General features: G+C 41.5%; 1 protein-coding gene across 1 annotated transcript in view; it reads left to right on the top strand.

Annotated features, from left to right (window-relative positions):
• STKLD1 (serine/threonine kinase like domain containing 1) overlaps nt 1-18,136 on the top strand; it is a gene marked incomplete at its 5' end in the record, with an annotated part of 19,542 nt that continues 1,406 nt past the window's right edge. The window contains 18 exon segments of the mRNA XM_025211290.1: nt 1-60; nt 63-161; nt 163-222; nt 2,512-2,586; nt 3,306-3,410; nt 3,901-3,971; nt 4,352-4,467; nt 5,122-5,243; nt 5,377-5,537; nt 6,216-6,346; nt 7,409-7,492; nt 8,905-9,015; nt 10,875-11,015; nt 12,475-12,603; nt 14,296-14,424; nt 15,438-15,566; nt 16,534-16,674; nt 17,076-17,155. Coding sequence (XP_025067075.1) covers nt 1-60; nt 63-161; nt 163-222; nt 2,512-2,586; nt 3,306-3,410; nt 3,901-3,971; nt 4,352-4,467; nt 5,122-5,243; nt 5,377-5,537; nt 6,216-6,346; nt 7,409-7,492; nt 8,905-9,015; nt 10,875-11,015; nt 12,475-12,603; nt 14,296-14,424; nt 15,438-15,566; nt 16,534-16,674; nt 17,076-17,155 — 1,944 coding nt within the window.

Below are 18,136 nucleotides of genomic sequence, written 5' to 3'. Positions count from 1 at the left end.
GGTGTCCACACAGGCCGTCCTCCTCTTCCGCTGGGACGGATCCCGTCCCGGGGCTGCGAGCGCGCCGCGTTCCTCATCTGATTGCTGCCCCCATGCGTGGAGCGAGCGCCGCCGGGATGTGCGTCGGGCTGCCCACCGCGGCGCCCCGCTCCCAGCCGTGCCCCGTGTCTGCTGCAGGTGGAGTGCGTGGACGAACACCAAGCCAACCGGGCCCTGGCGGAGGTAGGGGCGCAGCCTTCCTTTGCCCGCTTCGTTCGGAAAGAGCAGAGTCTTATTTCAAACAGGCAGACCCCCTACCAGCAGCGTGCAGGGCAGCCGTCTCCAACCTTTTTAAGTAGGAGATCACCTGCGGCATTTCAAAGCAACCCAAGATCCACCTTGCGCTGCCGCCACCTCCCTCCCTCCTTCCCCCCTGCCCAGCAGGTAAGTCTATGGAGAGGGACGGAGTGGAGGCAGATCAAGGCAGAGGGAGAAAAACTTATTTGGGGGTGCACCTCCGCAGCAGGTAAGTCCCAATCAGCCGGGGTCCCACTCAACCCCACCCCTGCTCCTGCCTCTGCGGCACTGTCCCTCACCGCAGGGAGCCTCAGTGTGGCCCCTTCCCTCCCCCAGGGACTGACATGCTGGGCTGGGGCGCGCACGTGCAGGCACGCGGGCACTCAGCCCCCCACCCCAGCCTCGGATCAACTCCAAGAGGCCCCGGGATCTACCAGTGGATTGAGATCCACCGGTTGTTGACCACTGATGTAGACTGACCTATTGTGATTTGGGCCGTGACCACCTGGTAGTCCAGGGGCGGGCAAAATGGCAGATCTGGACAGTGGCCGGACTCCATTTCCCAGCAGCCCCTGCCCGTGTTGCTGCAGTCGGTGACCGTGCAGGGTCAGGGTTTCCATGGAGGCCAGCCCCAGCCGTGCTGGCAGGGCGCACAGCTGGGTGGGGGCTGCTTTGGGACTGGGGTCTTGCAGCGGTGACAGCGTGGTCCAGAGCTGGGGCAGAGCCACAATCCACTGCCTGAACATCCCAGCATGTGGGCAGTAGATCGCAACTGTGCCCCAGCTCTGGACTACATTGTCACTGCTGCAAGATCCTAGCCCCAGAGCAGCTCCCTGCCCATCTGTGGGCCCTGCCAGCATGGCTGGGGCTGGTCTCCATGGAAACCCTGGCCTGTGCTGTCATGGCACCACTGTTCTTGGGGTCTCCAGGAAACTGGCTGCAGCGATGCAGGCAGGGGCTGCTGGGAAACGGAGTCCACCATGGGCCCAGTCCAGCCCGTTTGCCCGCCCCTGTGGTAGGTTCTCTGACCTCAAAGACTGTGGTGACTGAGTTCAACCCCTACTCCCTGATTAACAAGAGCAGTATTTGAACATGTAGGTTCAAGTGGTCGGCTGTTCTCAGCAGTAGGCTATTAGTTCAGAGCCTGCATTTATTTGCCTCCAGGACACCATACAAAGCCCATCTGTTTGGTGTTGGGTCTGAAGGACCGAGATCCATCTATTTATACTTCTGTTTGTTACTGAAGACTCCACGTTTAGTTGGTATAAGTTATTTTAATGTTGTGGGGTTTTTCATATGTCTGTGGATCTAGAAACAGCCTGATGCGTGTGACTTGACAGGCCATTCTTTCTTATGGTGCCTGCTTTGCGCATGCATACTTAAGCATTAATCAATACAGAATAATTACATTAGAAGAATTACATATCACATTTAGTGTTGCAACAGAAAAGACATTCCCCACTGAATAGTGTAATGTGAGAGACAGGGTTCACTCTGCGTAGCACCTGCCACTCCAAATGTGTGGGAATGTTTTAAGTCAGTTACTGTGCGGTTGTCATCAGAAAGTAACTGCAGAAATGGCATTTTCTTGCCTTATCATGTGGTTGTATGTTTTCCACACTTTTTTACTCCTGTTAGTTCTGCAGAGCCCCTAACACAGTTATGGGAGAGTGAACTGAATTGTGTTCCTGCTCACACATCACCAACAGAATCACTGAGTGAGTTTCAGGTTTCTGGACCTTTACCTCAAGGTTTTACCTGGAGGCCAAATTTAGAGATTCGGGCACCTCATTTACAGGTTAATTACACCTCTGGCGCACACTTTTATCAAGGTTTCTGGAGATGATGGGTGTACCTGAACAACCTAGTGTGACTTTCAGATTCAAGGATGAATTTGCAGGGCTCAAAAATATGAAGCAGTACTTTTACTTGTAAACTTCTTAATGGGATAGGATACATGGAACCTTCCAATGCCATTTTTGCAAAGTTATATTCAGATCAGAGCATCCTGTAAGTGTTTCATTTAGTAATTTCTTCAGTAAGAAATATGAGGTAGAACTTAAAAGGAGAAAAGATTTGATTGTGGCTGCTACTGTCAGAGAGATAAGATGAACAGAAGTCAGGAATCTGCTCTTTGTGCTTTGAATTTTGAAAGGTATACTTTTTATCCAGTTGCAAGAAGCATACAAACTGTTATTCAGCAACAGTCATCTCTCTTTGCAATTTTTCCAACAGGCAACAGACCTGCTGAAACTTCAGCATTCACACATCTGTACTTACAAAGAATTGTTTATTTCATGGGATAATAAGGTGAGAAAGAAATAGTGTTTGTTCGAGTGAAGCATGCCGCTGTTTCTGTAACCACAGGCATTTTAGTTCTTGTTTGCAACTAAGTTTTGCAAGTTTTCCCTTATTAATATGGGACAGTAGGCAGTGGGTTATATAAGACTGTTGGACCTATAGTAGAGCCTGCTTCTCTGAAGTTAAGTTAAACAAGCTGCAAAGCTATTTAGGTATGCTTCAGAATCCAGCAGTGGGGCAGCAAGGTATGGGATGGTTGGGCTTGATCTCAGAGTTTGTGCTTCTGAATGCACTCGTTGCTCCTTATGTCTTAACCTGCGCAGCGGATATTTGTTTTCAGACTGTTTCTGTTCCCTTATATGCACGGCCATATAGAACTCTTTAAAAACAAGCCCATAGGGAACCAGTAGCCAAGAACTATTTCTTACTGGACCTGACTCTACATTGCTAACTCAAACAAAAATCCTGTTGATTTTAGTGGGATTTGTTTCAGTGCAGTTGTCTCCTGTAGTTTCAAATATAGACACTTAGGTAGGTCTTGTGTGAGTGGATTCTCTTTACTTAAATAGTCAAACTAAATATTGACTCATCTGTGGGAGACAACGTACTTGAATGGGTGAGCACCAGATCCATTTGCGTGGCCAGTTGCTGACACTTATTTCTTATTGGCTACGTCCTCACCCTGCAAACGACTAGATAAAATAATCTGTGCTCAATCTGTGTTGCAGATTTCGTCTTTGTTTCTTTGTCTGGTGACGCAATACTTGGACCACGGAGACCTTTCATCTCTCATCAAAGCAAACAGGCAGAAGTTAAAGAAAATGGAACATATGGTAAAAAATTAGAGGAAGTATCTGATGGAGACAAACGAATCTCTCAGTGCCTTGACTTTCTTTTGGTAGCCTCTGTCCTTTGCCAGTCACCAGAGACTTCTGAGCACAGCATCTATTACTTTAAGCTGAAGACCAGAGGTTAAGAGTGCTGAAGTCTGTTTCCAGATATGCCACTGAGTCATTATGTAATGACAATAATATACTTAGTACTTTTATATGCTTTTGTGCTCTTGAGCCTATTCAGCCTTTTCTTATCTTAGTTTACCTCTGTGAAAAATTAGGATAATAATACTTGCCTGAATCATAGGGCAGGTGTATGTTAGTTGCTTATAAGTTTGTAACAGTTATTATATGAAGGATACTGTAGAAGGGGAGAGTAACATGTCCTGCTGAACTGCAGCCTGTATCATACAAAAAAGCCCTGATGTATTAAGATGGGTCTCATTTTTCTATGTACCAGTAGTTATTCTTTGTATATTTCTGCTGATAGGTGATTTCGAAGTTCCTGGGACAGATGGTGGATGCTTTGTTTTATATACACAAACAAAATATTTTTCACAGGTGAGTAGTGATTCCAGCCTCTCTGACTGTTTGGACCTTGCCTTTTTGCAGCTGAGCTATCATTTCACCACAGCTACTCACTTAAGCAGCCAAAGATGGCGTGTTTTGATGGCATGGTGGGGAGATGCAGCTAAATCGGATGTCAAAATTAATTTATAGTAGGAATAGTTTTAGTTTTAATAGGTTCAGATGAAGTTGGAGCTTTCTACATGGATTATTGGAAGCATTTCATAGTAAAATAAGGGAAATTTAAATGTATTGCTTCATTATAATGTGCAGTTTAGAAACAAAACACATCTTTTTATGTGAAAAAGGAGCCTGTAGCTAAGCATCATTACACTTTGATTTAGCAGGTTGATAAAAACAGTTCTGTGTTGCAGAAACCTCAAACCTTCTAACATCCTTTTAACTGGTGAAGCGTCCTTCATGCTTTGTGATTTCAGTGTAGAAACACTTATGACTGATGAAGTGAAATGGAAGATAAGAGTAGAAGAAGGTAGCTGTTACATTTTTAATATTTTACTAGGTTTTCTTTTTAACAAGATTCAGCTGTGGTTAGCAGTTTTTAATTATTCCTTTAAAAATCAGTTAGAGATTGATTTCCCCACCCATTATGTCTTTTTTTTTTTCTTAGCAATAAGTACAATCTTTACAAAAGATCAAACCAACGGTGAAGTAGATTGCGTATAAAGATTGGCAACGAGTTTTTAAAGTACTTAGATTCAGATCATTGACTTAAAATGTGATTAAAAAACCTAACTATCTGATGGCAGTTTTGTGGTACATACAAAATGAATTTCATGGGTGTCAGAGAAAAATGCCCATCTCTCTCAAACTACCGTCACAGCTGAAGAGGAAAAAAGCTGTTAACCATTTTGTGAGTCACTCGCTAGCTCTGTTACAGATTGTCTTATAAATGTATTGTCAAGTTAGTTTAACAGATAGTCAGATCCTGGAGAACGTATGTCATGAGTGGTAGTACTGTTCTTTTCAGAATCTTCTATGGCATATTATCAGTAAAATCTGATTCCCCGCTGAATCTTTCTAAATTGTTCTTAGATGTGAAACTGCTGCCTACAGATCACACACAGGCAAACAAAGCTATGTTTAATCAGTGTCAACAACATTACCAGTATGGCACTTATTTCAGCAGATCCTGACAGTAAATCCTGGATGGCCCCAGAAGCACTCTGTTTCTCCTTTAGTGAGAAGTCTGACATCTGGTCTCTAGGTTCTATTCTACTTGACATGATGACCTGCTTCTTTCTGCAAGTATGTAATACCGAGAGTATGTTGAACATTTCATTATGGATTTTAAGTGCTGGTTCCCTTTCCCTGCCCTACTTCTTAAAGAGATCGATACAGTGGATACATGCAAGATTTACCAGTGTTCTGTTCTTTGCAGGCAGAAGAGATAATGTCATTACTGAAGGAGATTAGACAGGACACCAGCAGTCTTGGGAAGGTTCTGACATTAATGCAGAACCGGGATAAAAGTTCTTTGCCTTTGTGCCCTGTTTTACTTATGATGCTGCAGATTCAGCCCAGTATGAGACCCACAGCAAAGTGAGTTCTGGCCATTTTTACCTTGCTCCATTCTGTCTTGGTTTTTTTCTTCTTTCTTCTCTAAGTGGGACTGTTCCTTAGCATTCAGAACAAGGGACCTGAACCTTAGCTCCTGTGCTCTCACTTGGCCTCTGTAGCTGACTTGCTGTGATATCTTGCTGTAAGGAAGACATGACTTGTCATTGCCTGAGTGTCCCCATCTGTGAAATGGGTGTTCTAGTGGACACTAACTGCAGGCTCTCTGGTCAGAGTAAATAGAATTTTTTGTTGGACAATTATATTATAGAAAGATGATACCAAGCAATACGTAGCTTTTAGGCAAGTGGGGCTTACTGTGGAAAATGTCAACATGAAGCACAGTTTTATTTTTATAGAAGACTCTCAAAGATCTTGACAAACTACTTAAAGCCTCAACGCACCCCCACAAAGTAACTCAGTAGTACATCTTTAGGATGCCCAAATTGAAAGCTAAAATTTAACTGACTTGCTCAAGGTTGAGAAATTAGTGAAAAGTAAGAGCAAAATTTAGGAATCCAGACCATCGTAACCCTATCTTAACCACTAATGACATTTCTACTCGTATAACCATGTGCACTAACACCTGTAGAATCCTCTTTTTTGCGTAACTTAACAGTGTTAACTTTCCTGACTTTTTTTCTCTCTCTCCTGTTGCCCTAGGGATCTGATCGATAGTCCCTATATTGTGGAATGTCTGACTCTTGCTGGTTCACCTTTATTGAAGCAGGAAAAACATTTGCCCCCAGAAATAGTAGATGTGCTCATTGAAGGAGGAATTGAAAGTGCTCTAAGTAAGAAAGAAAACAAGTTGCCATTGAGATAATGGCATTTGTTTCTTGGGTGCTTATTTCCATTGAGAATGTATTATACAGAAATGAATTAATGCATAGCCATTATACTTGAAAAGTGATTTCACAACATGTTCAACCAAAACCTGTGCTATGTGTTCTGTAATCTTCTAAGGTTTCTAGCTCTTAGCTAATGCAAAGTCTAAAATGGACATAAAAGAATGTGTGCTAGAGTTTTGGAGATTTTCTTGAAGGAAGTTCTTGAGAGCCTTAACTCTGATTATATTAACTGTTAAAGATACTCAGTCAAAATGCTTTATTATATGAAGAAAAACTCCTATCTCTTTTTAAATAATTGTATTTAAATCTCTTTAGATTACATTTTAAATACCATTTTACATTGGAATGCTTTTTAAAACTTACACTTAAGAATTTAGAGAATTTCCAGGGTGGCAATGGTTTGTGACTGCTTCTGAATTAAAGTTGACCTAACATACATTTCACTCTGAAAAAAATGCAGAATACTTGCAACTTTTAGAGGGATGCCAGGTTGCATAACAAAGTACAGCTGTTTTCTCATTTTTGGCAGTTCTGTAACGGTTGGAGACTTGTAAAATGTTTCTCCCCCCAGAGATTTTAAATCTAAAACCAGAGGATTTGGTTCATGATGTCTGTCAAGGGTAGAGATGGAATTAGCTTCAATTCTGAAAAGTTTCTCTGTGTAAGATTACAGGAGTGCGTAAAGCCTTTGAAGTCCATTGCAATTTTAGACATTGCTACAATTTCCTAAAAACAGGTAATACCATTTGCATAAGGCAAGAAGAGGAATCTTGTTCATTTTTGCTGCGTATGTCCATACATATACAATTGCAAGTGAGATGGAGTAACATCTAGCAACTTAAAAAAATGTCTTGCACCTTCTTTTTTTTTCAACTGAATCTCAAGCTGGATTTCTTTTATGTGAATTCATAGGGCTGGAGGAGAATAGCGATACAGCAAAATTATGAATATTTTCTGTAAATTCTCATATAAAATGATTTAGCAAAAATGTTTTGTTTCATGCAGAATTTATGCAGACTTACCGTGACATAGAGGAGGCTCAAGCAAAAGCAATAAAGCACATCACCAGCTTACTAGAAAATGAAAGTGGTAAGGTTCAGTACTTCAGTGCTTTATTTTATTGTGTTCTCGGTCATTGCTAGCGCTTTGGGAATACAGAAAAAAGTAAATTCTGCCCTTGGCTACAAATGAAGATGAGTAGAATTGATGTCATCCTGTTTTCCATGTGTGTGCATGCTGAAATGACCCACAAATTGTTCCAATTAGTAATTGTCCTTTGGGAAAAGCTTGGTTTGAAATAGCAGAGGCATTGTAGAACAGGACTAAAGTACTTTGGCAGACCTATGAGGTGTTTCAGGTGGGTGGTTTAAGTCAGTAACTGGGTGAGTTGACAGCAGTGCTGGTAGAGTAGACAAGATGCATGTATTTCAGAGATCTGATGACTCACAGGACTAGGATTGTAAGGGGTGTTGCAGAGTGAAATCCTAGTATTTTGGGAAAGCTGTGGGGAAGGTTATATAGCTGGTCCCAACATTATGCCTTATTTGAGTTGTGCCATTGAACTAGTCCTTCAGGAGCACTTAGAGTTTGACAAATGTCACTATATGGTACTCTGATTTCAGCTGAATCTCATGTTTAGCGCTGATGTTGACTTTCAGTGTTAAAAATGCTTATAGTCTGGTTAGTCTTGTAATGTAGTGATTTGATGTGCTGAGACTAGGCTGAAAGCATTAAGGGAAAGAAGATTGTTATTTCCTGACAACTCTGAATTCTTGTTAAATAGCTGAACTGAAAAGGGTGTTTTCTGAGTTATTATGTTATCAGTAATAGTGTGAATATGTGTGCTTGGCTTCTCAGCAGAGTCTTCTATCAGTGATAGGAACCCCATATATCCAATTGTGGATATTTGCTAGGCTGAAACTTTTGTACCGTGGTTTAAACAGATCCTTATATCTGTGAGCATGCTTAGAATAGGTCCCAAGAGGTCGTGTGAGTTCCTTTTATCATCAAGTTTTGTGGACGAATTACTTCTTTTGATTAGTTGACTCTGCTCAAAGACTTGCTGGATCTTGGAGAACTACTCAAGTAATCTCCCCCACAGATTCTGAGAAATAGTTTATGAGCCCTCCCGTATCAGCATTCAGCACACATTGCTCACAATATGGCCAACCAGTATGGGCTTGCAGCTTGCTAGGAACCTGATACCTATCTGTAATTTGGACAAATGGGCATTTTAGAGCAGTTCCTCTTCAGTACAGAGGTACTGTTGTAGAGATGATAGGCCTCAATGTCTATTGCTTTTATTTTGGTCCCCGTACCTTTCATTTCAGATTTAGAACATTGTTTGCTCATCTCTGCTGTACTACGTCATGCCTAGTGGAGTAAACCTGTCCTGAAACTAGGAATCCCATGTAGTATTACTGTTAGGAAGTATAGAGTTCAGCAGAGTTGATAGTGTTAATGAATATTGACTCTGATGATTCCTTTCCCCACCGCCTTAGGATATCTGCTCAGACTTACAAGACCTGTCACTTCTGCAATGAGGACTCACATAGATTCTCTCGAGCTACAATTAGATGGCTGCAGATTACTGCTTGATGTTGTTGGCCAAGGTACAGTAGTGGGATTTCATATGAAATGTTGGGCATCTTGCAACATCACATGTAGTGAACAAGACAGAAATAATAAAATTGATAATTTCTAAGAGGTATATTTATAGTTATGTTGGGAATTTAGCCAACTATAAGAGGATCTTGCATTCTCAAGCTTGGATCAGGGCTGGCACTGGGGCTTTTGGGTACGTACAAAAGTTATATTTAGATCAACTTAATGGGTTTTCTCTGTGCTGCTCCTGGAACTGGTGAACGCCTGTGCACTTTGCTCCTGGGTTACGTTCATGTGGCTTTAAATGGGCTGTGTGAATGTAGACCAGGTGTAGTGAACCAGTGTAAGAGCCCTTTGTGTCCCGAGTTTTTCGAGATACCTTAAAGCTATGTAGGTTGGTGAGGAAGGGGCAGACACCAGACCTGATTAGAACTAAACTAGCGCCACAGCTCCTGGCCTCCCAAAGCTTTCCTGCAGTGATCTTAGCAGAGTTTTTCCTGCAGCTCTCTAAATTATTCTGGAGGAGGCAGCCTGGCAGGAATTATCCCTAGAAATTGGGCACCCTGGAAGGTTTCCTGTGTCACATACCCTGAATGCCAACCTGATTTTGAGAGCTTATAATAATAAAAAAATTAGAAGGAAGGAGGACCACAGTTGAGTGATCAGAAGGTAATTTAGATAGGTGAATCTCTTCAATGAGGACTCTAATTTTGTGGAGTTTCATATTGATGGAATTGGAATAAATGAATTTCTCTTGTTCATTTAGACCACTTCCAGATGAGTGCAGCTGTGTGGTATGTGGCGCCGCAAACACATCTGCGGTGCCACATAACACGCATTTAGATGTTCTCTGCGCTGCAGGGGAGCGCTGGCCACGTGTGCGCTGCTCCACTTTTCTTTTCGCAGGCTTTTTTACCCTTGGATAAAAAAAAGTGGAGCAGCTCGTGCACAGGCAGCGCGCGCCACTTAGAAGTGGAGCCGGGCTGCCCAGAGTTGTGCTGTGGCTGCTGGCCAGGCTTTACGTGGCAGAATCGCCATTGCTATAGCCCCAGGAGGCCCCAGGTAAGGCTGCTGGGGCCAGCCCAGTGCTGGCCTCAGCCTCACCTACCCCACCTGGGGTAACCTGCCCATGCCAAAGCACGCCATGTGGCACAGACATTCCCAGGGGACAACTAGCAACAGTGCAAGGTGCACCACTGCCACTTGTTCCTGGGGAAACAGACATCCACGCTTGTCTGGACACACCCGTAGTGTCTCTGATCTTATAGATATTAAGTAATACCGACTTATGAAGAATATCAGGGTTGTTTTCTATTTCCTTTTGCAGAGTTACTAGGGTTTATAAACAAGTGACATGATTCTGTGACAAAGTTAAATGTTCAGGGCATACAAATGCAGTGTGCTACAAAACGGGAAATTGAATATGTGAGCTCCTGGCAGTTTTTATATGTTTGCCATGGTGTTCTTGTCTATGCCTTAGCTTCACAGTTTGTAGGCTGTGAATGTAGGTTGCTATCTAATGAAGTTTCATTTTTACTGGAGGAGTAATGCATATTTTGAAGATCTGAAAGAAATCAAGTCTCCTGGGCAAAAATGATGTCATCAGGAATTGTCCCTCTTTTTCACTTAACTTAGGTTCCTTTCTTCATTTTATGATATTATTTCCTGCGTTTATTTTGGGAAATTGAGACTAAAACTGAGACATAAATGACATTTGATTGTAGGAAAGAGAATTACAATACAAGACTCTGTTAATTTGAGAAACATTGCTTGCTTCATGTCAAAGCTGTGGGGAGGACAGGAATATTAGATTTCAGTAAAAACATCTGCAGCCTGCTCGTGTTGATTGTTGTTTTATTTTTGACAGCACTAGAACAGAACCTGGATGTGGAGGTGGTAGTTGATGAGGATGTAATCAACTCTCTGTTAAAGACAATGAGAACATATTCAGAAAACGAAGAGCTGCTCTCCTTGGTTTGCACATTACTGATGATGATTTCGATCAGTGGTGGGTCACCTTGTCCTTTTAGATAGGCATGTCTCATTTTCCACATTTATCGCTCTTGGATTAGATAGATAGTGGATACCTCTATTATTTGGTTTAGAAATATTGCTGCATGGAACAAGTTATGTTTCCATTCAGGGGCATTAGTTTGCCTGTTTTATTTGTAATGTGTCATGGAGCCTGAGCATACGTCTTGATATTGTTGGGGGCTGGATGTACTAAAGGGGAGATTTTTTTTCAGCCTTGATTGGATAACCAGTAACTCTTATTAACTCATGCAGATAGTAACACTTGGGAAGATTATGGCATAGAATCTTATTTGCCCTTCTGGTTCTGCTTTAGGCTCCTGGGGACCAGACAAGTTACTTAATTTCTCCATGGCCAAGTTTATGCATTGTATTCATTTGTATTAGTTTTTTCCAAGACCAAGTATTTCATAGATTTCATAGACATTAGGGCTGGAAGGGACCTTGGAAGATCATTGAGTCCAGCCCCCTGTCCCAGGGGCAGGAAGTCAGCAGGGGTCACAGGATCCCAGCAAGATAAACATCCAAATTTCTCTTGAAGGCGTTCAAAGTAGGTGCTTGAACCACCTCCAGTGGCAGGTTATTTCAGACCTTGGGGGCTCAGACACTAAAGTTCTTCCTTATGTCCAGCCTGAAACGGTCTTGGAGGAGTTTATGACCGTTCGACATTGTCATCCCTTGGGACGCTCTGGTGAACAAACGTTCCCCCAGATCCTGGAGAGCACCCCTGATAAACTTAGAGGTGGCCACCAGATCACCCCTGAGCCTGCGCTTTTCTAGGCTGAAGAGTCCCATAGCTCTCAGCCTCTTATCATAAGGTCTGTTTTCCTGACCTCTGATCATGCGCGTGGCTCTTTGGACTTTCTCAAGCTTCTCCACATCCTTTTTGAATTGTGGAGCAATTGTGGAGCAATTAAAATATTAATATTATTATTTTTACATCTTTATGGTACCTAATCAACTCAGGATACTACCTAGCTGCTTCTTGTAAAGATTTAAGGAAGTGTTTCATTAGTAAAGAGATTTGAAACTGTCTTAAAGTGTTAAGTATTTAATTTCAATTTATAAAAACATAGAAGTGCCTATATAGGACTTGAGGCACTTTTGACTTGGGAGGTCATTTTGAAAAACAACTTAAGTGTTAATGGGATTGCTATAGTCACAGCTATTTGAATGGTAGCAATTACTGTGCTCTCAATTACTTTTATTTTATTTTCTTGTAAAGCTCCAAACTGTAATGGCAAGGGATAAGTTCATTCAAATAGTTTATGAAAAGACTATTTTTACAAGCTCTGTGTGTGGTTGTTATTAATAATCCAGTTCTTTCTATTCACTTTGTTTCATTCTGCCGATTGTATCTTGTTACTCCTCTTAATTTTGTTGGGTAATGGTGCCAGTAGCAAGAACCACAATTAAGCGTTTTCTCTGCTTATTAGAAATCGCTGCAGAAAAACTGAGGAAAGCTGGAGTCATCTCGGACGTCCTGACTATTACAAGCAATTTTCTTCATAATGAAAAAATCTGTGCCTCTTGTTCGGGAGTTCTCTGGAGCTTGGCTTCAAATGGCAAGTAGAACATTACAGTTGTCTTGTAGTTATGGGTGAATCATTTCTGTATTTGGGGACAGTGGGGTTTTGGAGAACATGTGCTGTAGAGTGCTTTGCTGGAATAGCTTTAGAGACTTCATTGCCGAGTGAGCTGTGGAATAGCATAGTTTGGAGAACAATACAAACTTCTCAGTACTTTTGGTTGCAGTAAGGGTGCAATATGCAAATCTTATGGTGACTTTGGTAGGGCGATGATGATATTTCAAATAAGTAGCTTTCTAATGCTTCTACATTGTGTCCTGACTTTTTTTATGACAATCTCTTCTGGAAACAGCCTTTAACCACGCTTGTAAATGAGTGTGCATGCCTATTTTTGTATACTAAACTGCAGTTTCCATTTTGTTCTGCGAGCATTTTGATAGTACATTTTTTCTGCGGTCTCCATATTACACTGTAAGGCTTAGAAGGAATTCTTACACCTGGGAGAGCTAGAGGGTCAGCAAAGTCTATCTTCTCTTCAAACAGAAGTCCCCTTGACTGAGGAGGTGACCTGACTTACAAAACCAGTTGGCCCAAGAAGTCTGGTAATTAAGCCACAGTTCATCCAAGAAGGTGTCTGGAGCTCTGTGCCATCATGGCTAGACTTCATCTGGTGCACAAGTCAGTTCATTTAAATCTAGTTCAGGCATCTCTATACTGTACTCTGGTCTGCAGTGCAAATACACCCTTTGTGTTTCAAGTCATGAGGCCCTGGAGGGAGAAACTTGAATCCAAGTGCCCTCATGGTGGTACTCGGGGGAAGGATTTGCTTAAATTATTGGGATTTTAGATGCCTTACTAGATTAGCCCTGGCCTTGTGGGACTACAGCAGCTGGATAATGAGGCCCCATTTCTGTGAAAGGATAATTGTCTGTGCTTATTGTGCCTGGGAGACCAAAGGAGAGACTGCCAGAGCCATGAGGCTAAGTGGGGCATAAAAACATGTGAACCCATTGTGCCAGATGCAAACCCAACAGCCTGGTGAGTGTTCATAGAGGGGCAGTTTGACCTGGATGGTGACATGGCTATTCTGTTTTATAGGCTTGTCATATCTCACAATCTAAAAACTCAGAAAAAAATGGTAGTTGCAGCAGAAAGACATAGCTGGTGAACACCGATCAGCAGAATTTTCATGGTGCTGGTACTGAATTAGTGCCATAGGGCACTATGGTGGTGTTTGAGGTGAAACCTTTTCAGTGAAAGGAAAATATGAGGCTTTGACCATCTGGCAGTATTGACCAATTCCTGCCTATTGAAATTTTTCCTGCAGGTTCAACTATGTATTTTCCTGTGTGATCTACTGGTATGATTTCCTGTATGCTATGTTCTATCCTGGAAGGTTAGACAGAGCCAGTACAGTATATACTAGTTTGTATGTCATGATATAATTGCAAAGCCCTAGGAAATGGAAGCAGCTGAAATAATGCAAGGTTATTTTTTTTTAATGTAAAAAAAACAGGTAATGGTAGGAATCTGGAATATTTTAAAATAAACCATATATTACAGGGCTTATTTAAACAGTGGTGTTGAATGCTCTAAACCTCCTTTCTCGGTACCTTTTAAACACCGAGGATTTGTTTGTGATTTAGTCTGTTTGCACTATGTAATATTAAACAGTCTGTATTTGATGTAACCATATTTTCTTGTAACCATATTTTCTTGTAATTTCAGAGACTAATGTAGAGCGAACATTGCTGAAAAATGCTGTCCAAATAATCTCTGCAGTCCTCCAAGTGCACCATCAGAATGGGGAGGTGGTTGAGTCAGCTTGCTCTGCCCTCTGGGTACTGTCACTTCATGGTGAGCTTTGCCATTTTTGCAGAAGCACACACTGCAGATACTTTACTGTTCATTATAATGAATGTTAGGGATGACTCAGTTCTCCAAGTTAATACTATACAACCCGCTGTACCTTAGCTGGCTCTACAGATAGCAACACAGTTAAAATTATAACTCCTAACTTTACATGCCCTAGCTTTTCTCTTTCTAATGAAGTTTAATGCATTTTTAATACTACTTAGCTAGTTTAACTAAATTAACTATTGAATACTGTGGTTTTGAGTATGATAGAACCTATATAGAACAAAATTTTACCTCTATGTTTGTTTTTCTAATGATGGAAGAATTCTATTTTTGCTATAGCTCCATCTATGTAAACCCCTGCAAATACTGCATTAGTGCTGTGGAATGCATTGCAGGGAAAAAAGCTATTGTTAATATGTGCTAACCACACCTTGGGAAGGAAGTTTCAAGTTATAAAGAAAAATATCTTCTCGCTGTCACTATGTATATACCTTTGGAGGGCCATTGTCGGAATACGAACCCTGCACTCATGCTCCCCTGGAGATGCTGCCTGGATTAAATCAGCCTTGCTGCGTTCTTCTCCTACCGTTGTCTGTTCATGCTTATACAGGAGCCCTACCCATTTTCCATTTCTTGCACCATTAAAGCCCAGTGTCTGCCCATCATCCTTCTAGCCCAAGTTAAAACAATGCCTAAGCAATGCACACACTCCTCTTCTCCCCAAGCACCTACAAATAGAGTATGTGAAGCTTTTCCAGCTCGCCACTCCTGCTGGTTCATGAAGTGAAAGGCTGAGATGAGAAACTGAACCTAGATCCTCACAGAGTAGATGCTTCAGAACAGTCTGAAGTCCTTGGACCATTCATGATGCTTGGACTTTCTATTAGTTTATATTAAAGTACAGTAGGCTTGCCAGAGTTTATGTTTGTTGTTGGGGTATAGTAAAGGAATCCTTTTAGAAGCATGAGGCCAAAGCAGAAAAGAGTCATGGATATTTTTCTCCTCTTCAGGTTGCTTAACTGAAAATGAATATGAACCGACAACTGCGCTTCTGCTGGATGCTCTCAGGATGAACCTGGAACGCCCTGTGCTGGTGAAGAACGCCTGTCTGGCATTAGCAAGCCTTCTAAGGATGTCTGGTAAGACTTAAGGAAGCTTTATTTTTAACCACAGCAGGTGGCATCAGCGACAGAGATCACTGAATAGATTGAGGGTTCCTATTAGGGTTGGGAGTTGCATCTGTCCTCCTGGAGCAGTCTTTTCTTTCCAACTCTGTGAGGAAAGCAGTCAGACAGAAAGACTGCATTCATTACCTGTTTATTCTCAAGAACAAGACACATGGGCTGCTTGCAGATGTGAAAAAAATGTGCTTTAAACTTGGTGCACTCCTGCGCCAAACCCAGCATATGCCCAGAAGAGGCAGTGCAATAGTTTGACCCAGCTCTGCAGCATCTGTATAGATCAAGTGCTTTAGCGGGGCTTTTTTGGCATTTCTATCTAATAGATGATTGACTCAGCTTTAGATGAAAGCACCAAAAAGCCTCACTGAAGCGCCCAATCTTTACAGATGCTGCAGAATCAGGTCAAACTAACGTGTTGCTTCTTCTGGTAAAGCACTTTTTACATGTCTATAAGGAGCCATGAGTGTTTGAAGGAACTGGTAGATGGATCAGTAAGGGGATGAGGGACAGTATTATAAATTTTTGAAGTGCTTAAACTATTTCCTTCCCTCTGTTAATCACAATGGGTTTGTATCTAGTGTATAAAAAAATAAAGTGCTAAAGGTGAATAATAAATGATCAAAGAACTTGGGACACACAAAGAGCAGTTTTGTCCTCCTGTACAATGTCAGTTGCTTGTTCAGTCTTTTATTCACCATCTGATGGTGCTTCAAAATAGCTTTTCAGTGCGCAGACAGAACAGGCACCATTGGGCTAGGACTTTCAGATGTTCACTTACAAGGAGAATGTTATTGGCATGTTAGCTATGTTGTTGTTAAGGTCATCTGTGCTTCCTACTCAGACTGGAAGGAAAAACAAAATTGTTAGGAAAACAAATAGCAAAGTTCAGAGATGCTAGTAGCACTTGTCTCTCTCTTTCTTCCAGAGTTAGCTGCTTTCAGATTTGTAATAACAGATTCAAAGGGTAGTGGAATAATTCTGATCAAAGATGCCTACCACTTTCACTATGATGATCCAGAAGTGGTGGAAAATATATGCCTGCTGATAAATGAGATGGTTCAGTATGGTAAGGCATTGATGATTTTACTCTTCTCTGGCCAGTCATTTTTGTTCCACAGTGCATAAAATGATTAAGGCAACAGAGAAAACCTCTGCACTGCAGATGAGCTCGGGAGCAGTGACTGGGAAATTATAGTTTGCTGATTCCAGGGAGAATATTGGGTAAAAAGCAATCCTCTGTTGTAGGAAACCTGAAATAGGTTTTCAAATTCAGGTTAAGTAATATTGCAAAAGTATAGTAACGCCATATCTGGGCTGTAGGAATAGCTTTTGTCCAGGTCATTCACCACAGTTGTACACACAGTAGAGCTGGACAATTTTTAAGTGCTGGAATACAAAAGTCTAGATCCTATATAAAACCTTTCTCCTTCTCTCCAAATTGAATTGCCTTGTTCCTTTTCATCACAGATCACATAATGCCGGAGATGATCTCCCAGAACATGGAAGAGATGCTGACTGAAATGAAAATGAAGTATACATCCAGTATGGTATGTGTTACAATACAAGACATATTTTGTTGTAACAAGGGTGCATCCTCAATCTGCCCTTTGTACAAATGGTCCTATTTCCTGGCTCTGGACTGCCTAGAGTCATTCATTTCACCCAGAGGAAGATGAAGTGCAAAATTTTATCAGGTTCGAGGGCTAAGTATGGACTGTCAGCGTGAAGGATTGTTTCAGAGGGATGCTGTCTCTCTGAATATTTGTACTCATACCCAAAAATTAGAAAGTGGAAACCACGGCTTTTCCAACAAACTTCATGCTTTAATTGCTCTCACATCAGGTGAGGTTTGACTTTAGACAAGTTTCACCCAGCATTAATCTGAATATATTTATTAAATATTTAATATAAAAATAGACTAAAATATAAGGTATAAGTACACTACAGAGCAGACGGGGTGGGGATTGTCAATCTATTGTCTCATTCATTAAAAACGCGCTGTTGTGTGAGCTTGGTTTCCTGAAGCATTCTTTCAGTACATTCAAATAGCAACTATATTGCAAAATAAATTACCAATTGTTTCAACAAGAGCTACATATGGGCTTCAGTTAAAATGTTAATATTGCTATTTCCTCCCTAAAGATTTCTTACTACATATCCACACTTCAAATTTTTTTTTAGATAAAATAGTAAAAACCAACATAGCCCCTGGCCCTACGATGTTTGTAGATGTAATTTTCTTTCTTCTTTTCCTGGAATGTTTGCTGGACAGGCTAGTCACCACATTTATAAAGTCACTTCTCTTTAGTTTCACCAGTAATTATTGCTCTTCCTGACTAGCAAATTAATTACAAAAGTAAGGACTACAAAGTTAGTTTTCATGTTTGCTTATAGAATTTATGGTTCTAGTGCCCACAGTAATTTTATAGGGATGGACAATCCAGGCTCTTATAAGTGTATATCAGGGATGGGGAACCTCCGGGCCACCGGTTGGTTGGGGACTCCATTTCCCAGCCACCCCTGCTGAA

Source organism: Alligator sinensis, unplaced genomic scaffold, assembly GCF_000455745.1.
Source record: "Alligator sinensis unplaced genomic scaffold, ASM45574v1 scaffold829_1, whole genome shotgun sequence".
In the NCBI taxonomy this organism is placed as follows: domain Eukaryota; kingdom Metazoa; phylum Chordata; order Crocodylia; family Alligatoridae; genus Alligator; species Alligator sinensis.
This window is presented reverse-complemented; position numbering and strand designations above follow the sequence as displayed.